Genomic DNA, 15420 nt, shown 5'->3' with positions numbered 1-15420 from the left:
AAGGGGAAGAGAAAAATGATCACTTTCTGCACAATTCTAAATATTCTTCCTTAGAATGTAGATTTTAGACTGTTCCCTCTAGAGCCTGGGGCACAGTGCAGTGCCTCGGGGGGCTTTTTGCCAGGCTTCTGCAGCTAAAATATTCAAACCTCTTAACAGTCTTAACACTGCTCCCAAAAAAAAGCATTTAAGAAAAATTTCTCCCAGATTTGTTCCATGTCAACAATTTATTTCAACCAGGTTATGTTTATTAAGTAAATCTGATGGGGACCTTTTCTGTGCAAAGTGACAGATCGATCCCTGAAGGGCTGGTCCACATGGTGACAGTTCTAATTAAGATCCCTGTCACTCTGCAGCCAGGCCTGATGCTCAGGTCTCCAGAGAAAAGTATTCTGCTCTGGAGTATAAATACAGTTTCAATGATCATCGAAATGTAATGCTACAGTATATGCCTTCTCAGGGCTAGATTTAAAAAAATCATGTGAACATATTAGGAAATCAAATGAGAATCCGGAAGAAAAATTACTATGTAAGACCATGAAAATTAAGGGACAGTTTCCTTTAGTTTTGGATTTCATGAGTGTTTTCACATGATCACAAGCATAGCTAAAATAATTTGTTTTCACTTAACAGAGTATCAAACTTGTCTAGATTTCCAAAGACTTCAAAACCGTAATATTAATAATTCCACAAAATATCCCTGTGGAGATGGTGCTAAAGCATTCTCTGGATCAGGGAAAGATAATTAGGATGGGTGTCCCCACAGAGATTGGTTCTTCCATGATGTGGAGATGCCAAGGGCTGTAGTAATTAGATAATGAAGAGAAAAGCAAGGGAACAGAGATACCAAAGAATTATTTTCCTTCAGATGCCCAGAGATGACACAGCTGGTCATGGCTGACAAAGTTAGCAGCCCCTGGAGGTGGGAAATTTTAGAGAAGGCTACAAGTGTCACTATCAGTTGGTACATAATTTCTCTCTTTACTGGGTTTATGGAATCTCTCTATCAGGCTACAAGGGACAGAATAGGAGGACAGTTATCTGGAAAGTAAGAGGAGCTACATGGAAGGTCTTTAGCACAGTTCGTGGCATACACTCTATCTCCTCGACATCATCATGGCCACAGAACTAAGCAGTGAACTTCATAGCAGTTCTCAGTCCTACTGGCTTCCATTTTTCGTCCAGTAACTCAGATTCTTAGAGGCTTATTCCAAGACCTCTGGGGCTGGAAGTCCTCCCATTTTCAGAGCAGAGCTCTTCTTTATAAAAGGGTCTCAGTTTACCTGCTCCTCTCGGTCTGCTTGGGCTTTCTTAGCAACACCTGCTTGCTCCTGGGCGGCTGACCTCTTGTCCGGTTTGGACTGGGATTTCTCATCCCAGGCAACATCTCCACCAGGATCCCTTTTGCCCCCTTCTTCCTGTGCCTCTTCTACTCAGGATTGGTGTCAAACATGAATTACTTCTTGGCCAGGGTTGGAAAGCACGGAGGCTGAGGGAGGCCAGGATAATAGGGTCCTCTTGCCCACCAGAGCAAGTGAGAGCCTGTGGGTGTTTTAGGTTCACTTTTCTCCCTCAGGCAGATCTACCCAGTGACAGTTAACATCACACCATTTGCTTTCGACCAAGTTCCCAGTGCCAGCCTGGAACAGGGCCTGCCGAGCAGCCTGCTCCTCAGCCTTCCATGGCTGGTTCTGCTGTGTACGGCTATGCAAGGTCCTCGCGGGGGCTGCAATGCATCGTGGGCTCTGCGCAAGTTGTGTCCCAGGCAGAGTGTGCCCACAGGAAGGGCAGGTCTCTCGTTAGTGCGAAGGCAGAGCGCGTGCTTGCTTAGCCCCGGGTAAGCTCCTTGATAAGAAGAGTGCATGCATTTTCAGGGGATGAATTAGCATCAGGGGAAAAGTTTGCTTTTTCTTTAAAATTTCCTGGATGAGGTCTGTGACCAATTTTAAGAAGGCTGGGCTTTAGAGCAGAGTGTGGGAGGAGCATGCACACATCTTGTTACACTTAGCGACATTCATTCATCACACCCACTCTCTACTGCCAATTTCTCTCCCAAGACAGCAATAATTTCCACTTAAAAGGCTTACATTTTATACTATGCTTACTACAACTGACTAAAGGTATAATCAACTGTCAGCACAAGTAGCTATAGGTAGATACATTCAGTGTTATTCCAGATTTTTACAAGTCTAATGCATAACATTCACAATAGTATAGAACAGTTAAGAAACTGAAAAGCTATGAATTTATTCACACTTCAGTATTCCAAACTCTTTGATTAACGTTAATTTCAATTCCATAGTAAGAGAACGCAGCTTTTTGCACTTCCTAAGTATACTACAATTTCACCATCTATGTCCATGTCTTAAAGGGAACACAGATCTACTATGTATAAAGTCATTTTGGTGTTTAAGAAACCAAACTACAATAGATATTGTCCAAGAAACACTATATTAACTTCCACTCTGCAGCAAAGAATCATCGCATTCAGACTACAAGAGCAGCAGCGCAGAGCCCCTGGGAACTGAGTGCTGGAAAGGTGCCCGGCTTGAGAGAACCATCCAAAGAGCTCACTCTCTAAAAAGTCTAAACACTTCACCTATCTCCTTCACCAAAGTATAACACACACGACTCAACATTTTCTTAATGACACAGCACATTAAGAAAGAGCAACGGCTTTGAAATGAAGAGGACTGGGTTTGACTCATGGGTCAATGCGCACTGGGAGGCCGCGCTCAGTCCCTCGCTGTGCCTTCCTGGGCTTGTCGTCCTTACGATGGGATCGCTGCATTCCTCGGAGCTGTCGAGAAGGAGGCTTTAAACAGCACGCAAAGAGTGCTCAGGGCGGTGCCCGGCCCTTGCAGAAGGTGCTCGATGAAATGCCAGCCCACTGCCTGTCCCCTCCGTTCACCACCTGAACAGCTGAGTTATTATATGTGCCGTAGGCGTGTCACCCTTCTGCCAATGCTCACGTCAAGAATGAGGTACTGGGTAGAATAAATACAACTCCAGGTCTGGCCCTAGGACTTGTTTTTATTTTTTTAAGCACTAATACCAGACACCTAACTATATATTTTTTTCACTTGGCCTTTTTCTCCGCATAAAAGTGGACTATGAGCACACGGCTCCTCGGCCATGGGACATGGCTGCCCTTCTGCAAACTTCGTCCCTCTTACTAAGCAGGTGTTTACTCTCAGGATGTCAGCTCCCCTTACGCTATTTTCAGTTCATGTTTCATAGACCTTTGTGCCACAGGCTAAGATTACGCGTGTTGTAAAAGAAGCCACAAGGCAATCAAGGCAAACAGTGAGGCAGCCACTTAAATATTTGCCGGTGTGTTTGACCTCAGCCTTCCCAGCAATTTTTGTGCCCTTTGGTTTATGAATGCTTTAAATGTGCTTTGTAGCCTATAGCCTCTGAGCTTAACACATGGTTAATGAAGCTAAGTACAGTAACTATTTTCTTGGGTACCTTTATAAAACAACCAATATTCACTATTTCATCCCCATTACAGACCCATGACGTGTGAGCTATGGGTTATCAATTATACTTTAGAGAGGGGCGAATTTAGGTGTGACTGCAATTCAGGTGCGAGGAGGGAAATATACACAATTTAGAGCAGGTATCTTTCTTTACATCTCTAAACCAAAAAGCATAAAACACATTATTTACTCACTTCACTAATAATATGGTTGGCAACTCCGTGAGCAATAGCCAGCCACCTTATTTCCCGAGGCATGAAATCTGGTTGGGCTGACACTAAACTTATCGCCTTCTTTCTACTCCCCTTTGCACTTGTTACTTGACTGAAGGTTTTTATTTTTCCCTTTCTACCTACTATTTTGATTTCAGCTGCCAAAGTTGCCTCAATTATTTTATGAAACATTTCTCAAACTTGACTAGCTCTAGGAAAGAGAGTGGACAATATCATACACTTTAATAAGCCTCCAAAGAAGGAAATTTAGTAGAAGAGTGAACGCCTGTCTTTCTTCACCCAATACCACCTTCTGGGTGAAGGTTTTCACTGACGCCCCAGTCGGCCACACCCTCAGTTTTGTTCCCACCGTGCCTTGTATTCTGCTTCTATTTTACCTCCCATCACGGTAAGGACATACGATTCTGTATATGCCTCTTTCTCCCGCCAGGACGTGAGCCTGTCAGGAGAAGCGGCCCTGATTTTAGCATAGAAGACACTGAACGTAAGTTGAGTGACGTGGAATTAAGGAACAGAACTTTGTAAAAGACGATAAGCATCCAGTCTGTGTCTGCGTGGACTGAGTTGAGTAATTCTGAAATAAAAATGAGGGGAGGGGAGCAACATGGGTGAAGTGGGCCAAAGGCACAAACTTGCAGTTATTAGATAAATACGTCTGGGGATGTAATGCACAGCATGGAGATTGTAGTTAACGATACTGTATTGTGTATTTGACGGATGCTAAGAGAGTAGAATGAAAAGTTCTCGTCACAAAAAAATAAGAATTGTAACTATGTGTGGTGATGATGTTAACTAAACTTATTCTAGTAATCATTTTGCAATATATACATATATTAAGTCATGTTGTACACCTAAATCTAATACGATGTTATATGTTGATTATATCTCAGTTCAAAATAGTTTATAAAGGAAAGGTTTTGTGTGTCCTAATAAGTGTTTCACTAACATAAAACTAGTTACGAACCACGAAGCTTCAGACCTGAATTCATATTGTCTTACGCAGCTTTGTTTTCATTTGCTCTGATTACTCTTTCCGGAGAGAGAGAGAGAGAGGTTGATGTTCTCTGGAGATGCCTGTTAGACCACAACAGTTTTAGTAATGAACAAGCTTGTCTTTCAAACCATCAATTCTAATCTATTACTTGACACCCCAACTCTGAGGCATGTGTGGAGGACAGGGTGCCGAGATGATAGACATGGCCGTTGGGGGCTTTACATTTTTTCGGTCTTGTTTTTAAGCCAATAAAGCCATGACTGAGTCACTGAGCTTTGGTGATAACGATGAAAACTCAAGTTATCTTGCAAACTCCTGTAAAATAGTTCTTTAGGATATTTTAAAACTACACCAACAAACCACTGAGCTAAGATTAAAATACCATGTTCCCTGGGTCCTATTTAAAATCATATTGCTTTACTTACCTTTCTATCTTTTAGTTATAAAATTGAAGATGTGAAATTATCTTAAACAATCAAAATGTATAACAAGGAAAAATAATGAAATCTCATGCCTCGAGGAGACGCTCCTCTGTTAAATGTTCAGCCTCCTCAATGACACTTAGTACTGTACCTGTCCTGTGTACGCGAACTCCAGGGCCTGCTTTAAGCCAAGGCTGGTCACACCGTGCAAATTGACCTCGTCAGCTCCACTTTCCACCATACAGAGGCTGAACATTGCCTGAGGTGGGGAAAAAGGGAGAGGCAGAGTGTTACGGGACTTAAAAAGCAAGGGCACAGACAAAGTCCTAGAGAGTCTAGGAAAGAAAAAAGTTTACAAGTTAAAGACTGATTTGGGTTTCTGAAATGCTCTGTCAAAGCTTCACTCACACAAGCCACTGCAAATCTCTGTGCTGCCTCACCAGGTACAGGAACACACAGGCACACCCCACACGCACTCTCCTTTACTCCCACGGCCGTTCTCTGGGCGACTGTGTTTAGATCCACTGAACTCATTCTCTTGATCCTGGGGTCTCACCGCTACTGTGAACCGTGTAGCACTCCCAACATTCTTGCCAACAAGACATGGAAAGTATCTTGTCTGCAACTGTTCTTCCTTTACTCTGCCCCACCTCGATGACTTGTCTCATTCCTCTCTTCTGCTACATAATCACACACTCTATTCCAGTGGTTCTCAAAATGTGGCTCCTGGACTGGCAACATCAGTACAGTCCAAGAAATCGTTATTGATTCTTGGGGCTGGGGTCCCAGGACTGATTGAATCAGAAACTCAGAGTGGGGCCCAGTGATCTGAGTTGTAATGGGCCATCTAGGTGACTACGATGCTCACTTGGTTTTGAAAACCACTGTCTAAATTACTTAGGGAAAATCAGTTTGCTCCCAAACTAATTCTCCAAATGGCCAACTTATTGCAAAATCTGTTCTTCCACTAAATGATCAATATGTCAAGTGAAAACTTAAAAATTGAAAAAATTAAAACTTGCCAAATTAAACAAATGTGTGGGTTTGTGCCCGCCACCCAAAAACCTTTGACAAGTTTGACTTAACAGGTATAAAGAGAATATTCAACTTTGTTTTACTGATGATGGAATACACTTTAGACTATATATGTCTGTGCAGTGAAGGATTAACCTCACCCAAAGAGAGGTCTGCCTTTGCCCTGGGCTTCCAGAACGTGATCTCTGGGCGCCTGGAACATCCTGCCCAATAGGGCTGTCTTTGTCCGTCTGGTGGCTTTGACCTCTGACAGTCTAGGGAACATGATTTATGATGGGGTTTTGGGCCACACTGTATCAGTTCTGATCTCCAGAAGAACTGGAGACTAAACGTATTAACTTGAACTCCAGGAGAGGATGGAGACGAAAGGTCAGACACACAGGCAGTTTGTGACTGAGCCCCAGCAAATACTCTGACACCACAAGCTTGGGTGAGCTTCCCTGGTCGCAGTCCCCCGTGCACACTGTCACACAGCATGGCCAGAGGAGGCAACGCTGACTCCACAGCCGGCAGGTGGCCGGAAGCTCCGTGGTCGGCCCCCTTCTGCCCTCTGCCGTATGTGTATCTTGCCTTGGCTGGTTCTGATTTGCATCCTTTCCCTGTAATAAGCCAAATCCATGAGTATAAAAACTTTCAGTGAGTTCTGTGACTCTGTCTAGCAAATTATTGAACATGAGAGTAGTTTTAGGAATCCCCTCAAACTTGCAGTTGGTGTCAGAATGAAAGAAGTCCCTTTAGATTCTGCAGTTTGGCTACCTCACCAAAGTAAAAAAATAAAAATAAAAAATAGGAAAAACAACACAACACATTTACCTCATTGTTCTGTGTGGTAATAGTTCAGCTCACCCAAAATCTTTTTAATTTTAAAAATGTCATATTTTGGCCCTGGCTGGTGTGGCTCAGTGGTTGGAGTATCTGCCTGTGCACTGACGGGTTGCAGGTTCAATTCCCAGTCAAGGCCAAGTACCTGGCAGGCAAACAATTGATGTGTCCCTCTCACATAGATCTTTCTCTCTCTCTTTCTCTCTCTCTCCCTCTCCCTCCCTCCCTTCCACTCTCTCTAAAAATCAACAGAAAAAATATCCTTGGGTGAGAGTTAACAACAATAAAAGTCATATTTGTTTTGCTAATGTATTAATATGCACCTTTTAGCAATTTTTTATTTTGATAAATTTATTTTTGATCCTTATAATTCTATATATTTTAAGTTAAGAATGTATTTAACTTTCAGAAATTTACTTGATCACAAATAAAATCTAACCTTTAAAATCTGATCTTCTAAATCTATCCTTAGAATCTGTTAAAGGCAAATGGTCAATGTAGTAAATTTGGGAACCTGGTTAGTTAGTGAATTGATCTGGCTTCCCACTGGTGTCACCAGCAGTTAAGGTACCATGTGGGAGGTTAAGAACATTTTATTTGAAGTAACATAATCCTTGATCTGGTGAAACACACTGGTTAAGGCAAACCTGCAAACAAACAAGTTTGGTTTGGTCACCGGCAAGTGGCTAGGATAATCACGTAACCTGTGAATCAGTTTTTTTATCTGAAAAATGAAACTAATGAACTTGTTTGAAGATTTATATGACAGAACATATGTAAAGTATTCAGTACATGGCCTGATAACAGGCAAGCTCTTGGTGAAATTTATATTTTGTGATAATAAAATAGAATAAAATTTCTTTTATATATTCTCCAGGTAAAAGAACTGATACATTAGAAGCACCAATTTCTGGGGGCTTTTTGGAAATCAAGTGTGGTTATACATAAAAAATGCTAACAGGAAATTGACTTTAATGTTAAATGGATTCTACTTATGCATTTGTAGAAGATCTGAAATTTTAAAATTAAAAAGCACAGGTCACAATAAAAAAAAAAATCTTTCAATTTGTGTAATTCTGAATTTGCTGCCAGACTTCTTATTGCTGCTTTTAAAAAACATGAAAGAAATTTCACTTGTTTTAAATGTCTGTTTTTTATCATACTGGAGGTGTTTCAGGTTTTAATATTCCCCACACTAATTTGTTTTTTCAGATCCTCCAAGTTGAAATTGCACCTGATAGGGTGACCAGCTGTTCTCCATTAACCCCATATGCAGAGCAAGACAGAAATGACTCAGACTACAGAAGAATTATCTGGGTTAATGAAATGGAAAAAAGTTCCTGAGAGCAAAAGTTAAATAACAGAACAAGCTGCCAAGGGAGTTTTTTGAATCTGCTTTCGTAGGTGTCTTTCAAAAGCAACCAGGGCAGTTGGCATAGAACAGGCACCCTCAACCAGAGGGCTGTGAGCTACTGAACTTGAAGCCTGGCTTGGCAGAGGTGGGGCGAGAACACAACCCCTTAATAAGGTACAATATATTTGAACATATTATAGGATACGGCTGTAGAGGGAAGGAAGACACTGTTAATTTTACTCCATTTACGTAGTATTATTTGGATTATTACAATGGACATATGTGTATTTCTAACAACTACCTTTTGAAAATGTTATTTTTAATGTTCAGGACTGTGCGGGAAGACACATCTGATTCAAATCCTAGTTCTATAACCTACTGGACATGTGGGCAATATACCTTGAACATGTGACCTTGGCTAACTCGTTAACTTCTCTAAACCTCAGGCCCCTTATCTGTAAAATGAGGATAATACCAGCCTCACAGGGTTGTCTTGAGGTTTAGGTAGAATTATGCTTAAGGTCAAGCATAATACTTGGCACACATAGATGCTTAATAAATAGAAACTGTTATTCTAGCCCACACCGATTGTCCTACTCTACTCTCCCATACCTCTTTTTTTTATTTTTATTTAAATGTATCTTATTGATTTCAGAGAGAGGAAAGGAGAGGGAGAGAAAAACATCAGTGATGAATCATTGATCTGCTGCCTCCTGCGCGCCCCCGACTGGGGGTCGAGCCCGTAACCTGAGCAAGAGCCCCGACCGGGAATCAAATGGTGATCTCTTGGATCCTAGGTCGATGCTCAACCACTGAGCCACACCGGCTGGCCTCCCATGCCTCCTTTTGATCCCAATTGTACTGAGAGTTAAAAAACACCTCCCTCCTTCCCTTCCCCTCTGCCTGAATCCATTCCTTTCAAATACTTTCCTAATGACAATCCTACTCAAAATTCCTATGATTGGCTCCAGGACTTCACTTTCACGACATACTCCTACACCCTACTTTAAGGACAGACCCCATCATAAAAACCATCACCGCTGTTTCTATAAACACAAAATATATTACATCATCTAGTTTTAGAAGTTTAATGTTACAAATTTAATGTGTCGTAACTTTTAAATATTAGAAAATTGGTTCATTAAAAAAAAAGGTAAATATTAAATCAAGGTCAATGTCTTGAGTTTAACAAACTTACAAGGCACCCGAATTAGGAAAAGGCTCACAGGGTACCACCAAACTAAGAAAGAACCTGGCTGCCTGACAGAGTGAAACACCAGCGGCCTAGGCTGCCTGAGAGCTTGTGCACAGTCTGGAGACCTGCCTGAGCCCACAGGAAAGGACAAAAAGCCTTTTTGGTAGCAAAAGAGGTGATGAGACCAAGAGTGCTATCTCTTAGCATCGATCTCCTTGAAAAGGTAAACTAAGCTTCCCAAAAGCGGGTGCCACGTTTCCTTATAAACTGTGCATGCAATACCGGTGAATGAACAGATGAACGAATGAACAAGCTTTTCAAAAACTCAGCTGCGGATGGTGTCCGGCTGTTTTACACTGCTGTAAACAAGAGTAATTAATTTGACATATTAAAGAATTTTCACGATGTAAGATGTTTTAGACCCTGAGATAAAACAGCTAAAGCTAAAGAGAAAGGGTATCTACCATAAGCTAAATACAAATAAGTTCAAAGCTAGACATTTGGAAAAAATTCACATAGTAATGCCTTCTATTAAGCCACATTCTGCCAAAGCATGGGATAAGATTGTGCCTACAAATATGAAAGCATTGACACGCTGGTTCACGCTGCATTGTCTCTGGGAGCGCCTGGGCCGGGCTGAGATTCACAGGTTCGTCACAGCTCACTCATGACTGATAATGGGACTGCCACCTCCACAAATCTTTCTAATTGAAAACCCAGTTTGTGAGACTACAATCCACTTTAAGTGCCTACGTCAGAGAGACTTATGGATTTATAGTGTGTCATTCCTCCTGTATTTCGCACAGAAATGACACAAATTGAATCCTAACATCACAGCCCATGAATCAAGTTCCCTTGGGTCACGTTCGTTGCCAACGCAGTCACAAGATGAGCTACGGCCAATTTTAGGTTGGTACCTTATACCACAAAGCTGACCGATGAAAAGTCTACATCTTCAAAGATAAGTAGAATGGCAGCTGATAAGACTTTTTTAAGCGCTTAAAGTAGGTGAAATATGAACTTTTTGGTAAACTACCTGTAGTTAACACTAGACATGGGCAAGCTGTACTGTGAATTCCCAGGTTACAAGGAATCCAATTGATTTTATAGGTGAAATATATGGATCGTTTGGGGCATGTTCAACCTTTAACTTTTATGAGAGAGTTAAATAAAAGTAAACAAGCATGTTTAAGAAAGTTATTTTAAAAAGCGACTTGCAATGACTGCAGCAGATCCAGCCTGGCGCCCTCCTTTATATGCCCAGCGTTACACAATGAGCCACGTTTACAGTGGCCATGAGGCACTGCAGAGATCTGAGCTAATTTCTGGATCAACAAAGATCACATTTTGCTCAATTTAGTGATAATGATGATTATCCTTTATTGCATTTTGGTTATACATCACATATAGAATTGGTAGTAAATCCCAGTTAATGAAACTGTTCAATCAACCACAATAGCCCATTTCCCTGGCATTTAGTTGAGAAGGGTCCTGACCACAGTTGAACTGGACTATTTGTCTACTTTATCTCCCAAATGTAAAAGCAATCCAATCCATCTGGAGAGCTTAATGGCTTGAAAGAGTGGGGCTGTTTGGTTGGAGGGTTTTTTTTCTCCCTTATATATTTTATAGCCGTTTTAATTCTGCCTCAAAGAGTATAGTAATCCTCTCAGAGAATCAAATATCAGAACAAACAAAAGCAGTAAAATTATATTACTATAATTATAATTAGGCAGCAAAAATTAATACTGCTAAAGTACCAGTTTCCCCTCACCTTAACCACATAAAGAAAAAAACCATCTTATATACTACAAACTGTAAACATATTGGCTTTCCCAACATCTTCAAACATGCAACTTGTTTATTCAAAAAAATCTAGTTATATTTCACAGCTTTGCTCTTGGCATGGTTGCTTCTTAAATTAACTACCCAGTGATAACGAGCCCTTCAAAGCCAGCACGATTATGGTTTTCCTATTTCCCTGTAGAATTCTCCTCCTCCCGAATGTGGCCAGAGTTCAATTACCGGAGTCTTCTGAAGGAGAACTGAATGGAAACCAACACAAATCAAGCTGTTGGTGTTTTTCTTAGTTAAAGATGGAGCGTGAAGGCCAGAATCTGTTGCCCATCATGAGCTCAGGTTATCCGCGGATGATACTGATCCTTGTTACTTGACACATATTCTGGGAAATAGCATCCACACACCTGGCCTTGGCCTTGGGCCCCTCTCTGATCCCTTGGCTTCTGCTCATTCCGCGGGTGCTCCTCTTACCTTCTGGTCTATGGTTGTATCCCTCAGGTACGGGATTTCAATACTTTATTACCCACCATGTAAAGAAGCCCATTCTTTTATCTTTAAATATTGTTCATTTGTTTAGGGATGGTACTTCTACTCTTCCTTACTGACTATATTTGATAAGCCTTTTTTTTAACATTATTGACTTGAGAGAGAAAGGGAGAGATAGAGAAACAGCGATGTGAGAGAGAAACATTGATTGGCTGCCTCCCATGGATTCAAGAATAAGGCCTTGGAAGGAATAAATCATCCTATGCTCTTGGATGGTGGCAGTGGTGGCAGCCTTCAGGCAAATCCATCACACCACCTTCCTTTCCCCAATTATTTTGGTTGACCTTCCCTGGCCCACCTCCTTATATTTTCCCGAAGAGGAATTTTGTGTGGTTACCTCAGACCCATTCCTATGGAATTCAGAAAGTAGAAGCTTTTAAGATTTCCAATTTGCCACAAAGAATGACAAGGTAGTTTCTTGCCTGCCCAATCTGATGTTGGCAGTGTCTCCTGGAGCCCTGTTGAGAGTGTGAGGCCACATTCAGGCTCAAGCGAGAGTGGTCAGAATCTGGTTATTGCGTCAGTCATGGGTGTAATGACAGATGTGCCAGCCCGCATCAGACAGTATGCATACGTACAAGCACAAGACACCCCGTGTCTGTCCTGGAATCCATGGCGTCATCACACAAAATCTGTTATCCCTTTTCTGCAGAGGACTTTTTAGAAGAATGATAAAGATAATAGTGTGAAGTCATCTCAATTACCACTTATTGTTCTACCTTTTTGTTGTTGTTGTTAATCCTCACGTGAGGATATTTTTTTCCATTGTTTTTCAGAGAGAATGGAAGAGAGGGAGGGAGAGAGAAAGAGAACATTGAAGTGAGAGAGACACATCGATTGCTTGCCTCCTGCACGTGCCCCAACGGGGGCCAGGGATGGAACCTGCAACCCAGGTATGTGCCCTTGACTGGGAATCAAACCCACGACCGTTGGGTGCACAGGTTGATGCTCTAACTACTGAGCAACACTGGCCAGGCCAATGTAAGTTAACAATCACTCTTAAAATTTTAACCCCAAATTTCAATAGTTCCTCTTTATTTTTAATGTCTTCTCTTAATATCTTTTTCTTCAACATAGTAACATGAAATAAGGTTGTGTAAGACTACAAATACAGGCTCCCACTCCAGCTGTGAACTTTCTCTTCAATCTTTCATTTTATACATCACTGTGGTTTAACAGCTGCGAGCCGGGCAACACACGCTGGAGCCACTCTCCCATTATTAGGCACACACACAGATGAGGGCGAGAGCCCTGGCTAACGCTGTTTCTTCTAACTCCATTAGTTACTAAGCAACCACTTCACTGGAACCTTCCTGATCCAGGGCACAACAGGCCAGTTTAATACGAAGTGTTCGGTTTGTCCCATATGTTACTCCTTTTGCAAACGCATTTGTCCATGCAGACTACATGAAACGTCTCCATATCGTGCAAAATGGGGGAAATAAAGAGTTTAAGAATAATCCATGAGAGTTCAAACACCTTTCAAAAGTAACTAGATGAAGAGCTTCTTTTAATCCCATGAAAATGTGTTTATACATACATAATTTTTATTGTGATAAGAACAATGATATGAAAATCTCTCATCACTTTAGAATCATATGTCTCTAAATGAGAATACTGGTAATTCAATCTTTTGGGAATCCAGGCAAGCAAGCCCCAAATCCAATCAGCATCAGATGGGCTAATTAAAAGCAACTGATTCAAAAGCAGCTGGATCATACCGCAGTGTGGACAATTCATTTCAGATCAGTCTTTATAAAAATGACAAACAGAAATAAGGCATATCTATAGGTCCCAATACTTCTTTACACCAATTCATCAGATTCACATGACCAGCTATCTTGCCCCTTTTCTAAAACATCTGTTTTTGCTCAATGCTCCATTTCTAACGGTTTAACATTTTCATCAGTTTTATTATCCTTCAAACATGTGTTCTTGCTCTTTCAGAGGAAGCTAAGGTTGACTGTATCACTGCAATTATATAAGCATGAGTAAAATTGTGACTTTAAATAAAACAGTGTAAAAGTTTCAAAGGCATAAAAAAGATGTGGCAGAAAATGTGAAATAATCTTTCAGCACACACTCGAAACAAATATATATAAAGAGCTTAGCACAATGACTGCACAGAGTAAATGATAAAAAGTCAGCTATTATTATTACATTATAAATATTTTCCTAGCTTCATAGTACTTATATTCAGTAAAAGTGAATCAGTTTAAATGAAAGAATAAAATGCAGACCAGAGTTCACCATTCTCCATTCACTACAATGAATGCAGTGCATTATCAGCACACTAATGAAAATAACAGTCATCTGACCTGAAATGTTAATGATTTCCCTGGCATTGATGCAAATAATTTAAAAAGGGAATGTGACATTGATTCTTTAGAGGCTCTCAGCTTTCCATCTTAAAAGGAAATAACATTTGACCACTACCACTATTAACTGCTACTTCACCTTGAATTGACAAAGGGAATTCTATTTTTAATGAATGTGTCCAGTTAAAAGGGAATTATGAGCCCTGATTAATTTTTTAAAAAACAAAGCCCACATCCCTTTTGGTGCTCACAAGGTCCTATTCCACAGACCATTCAAATCAACCTTCTCCTATTTATTCCACCACTGCAATTTCTATAACAGGCAGATGTATAGCGGGTCATTGTCAGCCAGGCAAGTAATGCTTATCAAACATCCACCGGTGTGAGGCTCTGTAACAGACTGTCTACACCATGTCAGATTGACTGCTTAATTTGGTTTTGCTGAATGTCAAGGCCATCATTAATGGTGTTATTTTTTCCCGGCTAAATTTAAAAGCTATTTCATGAGGCCTCTTCTTGGTAGATATTAACTAAATAACTAATCATCAGATACAAGTTGTGGAATGCCAGCATCTACTCACAGACAACCGTTGATTATGACTTAGGTGAGAAATTGAGCCCATTTTCAGCTGTGGGTCATTTTTATCAGTTTCCACAGTTTCTTGGAACTCTACTTTGTAGGTTGGTTTGTTTTTTAAGTCAGAAACTGCCTTAAGAAAAGAAACGTCTATTGCAGCATTTTAGGTTCCTCTCCTACATCAGATTCTGGTATTTTCCGAGTTACAAGCTGAGGGGAAGAGGCCATACTCTACCACATTAGGTCCCCAACTAATGAGTCAAGGACTCCAAAATCTGTGAGTAGCCAGGTGTCCAGTTTTCCCTGGCTCCGAATTCCCTAGTGGCTTCAGGTGACACTGTCCATGTAAGACTAGGCCATCGGGATCCAAGAAAACAGCCAGATGTCTGCTGGGTCACAAGTCTTTTGGATTGAGCACTCGGATTTCCTTTCCAACAGTACACATGCATTAAGGCTCTAAGAAGTTCTATGTTGGGGAGTTGGTACAATCATCACTCTCCTGGTGTCTAACTCACTCTCCCATCCTTTGCTCCCACCCCCCACACCATCTATTACATAGAGAGATCTGTATGGATAAAGAAACAATATTTAGTTTTAAAGGAAGTCACTTTTACTTGTGAAATGGGTAAATCTGACCAATTT

The 15420-nt window shown here is 41.0% G+C and overlaps 1 protein-coding gene across 3 annotated transcripts in view; it reads right to left on the bottom strand.

Moving 5' to 3' along the window:
* The window catches only part of KLHL32 (kelch like family member 32), a 162522-nt gene that overhangs the window by 91388 nt on the left and 55714 nt on the right, over positions 1 to 15420 (bottom strand). For all 3 annotated transcript variants that reach the window (XM_081140543.1, XM_081140545.1, XM_081140544.1), the window contains exon 4: positions 5283 to 5390. In XM_081140543.1, the coding sequence (XP_080996669.1) occupies positions 5283 to 5390 (108 nt within the window). The remainder of the gene's footprint in view (positions 1 to 5282; positions 5391 to 15420) is intronic.

This window comes from Miniopterus schreibersii (genome assembly GCF_964146895.1).
Source record: "Miniopterus schreibersii genome assembly, chromosome: 6".
In the NCBI taxonomy this organism is placed as follows: Eukaryota; Metazoa; Chordata; class Mammalia; order Chiroptera; family Miniopteridae; genus Miniopterus; species Miniopterus schreibersii.
Note: the sequence above shows the minus strand (reverse complement) of the source record. Positions and strands in the feature narration are given on the sequence as shown.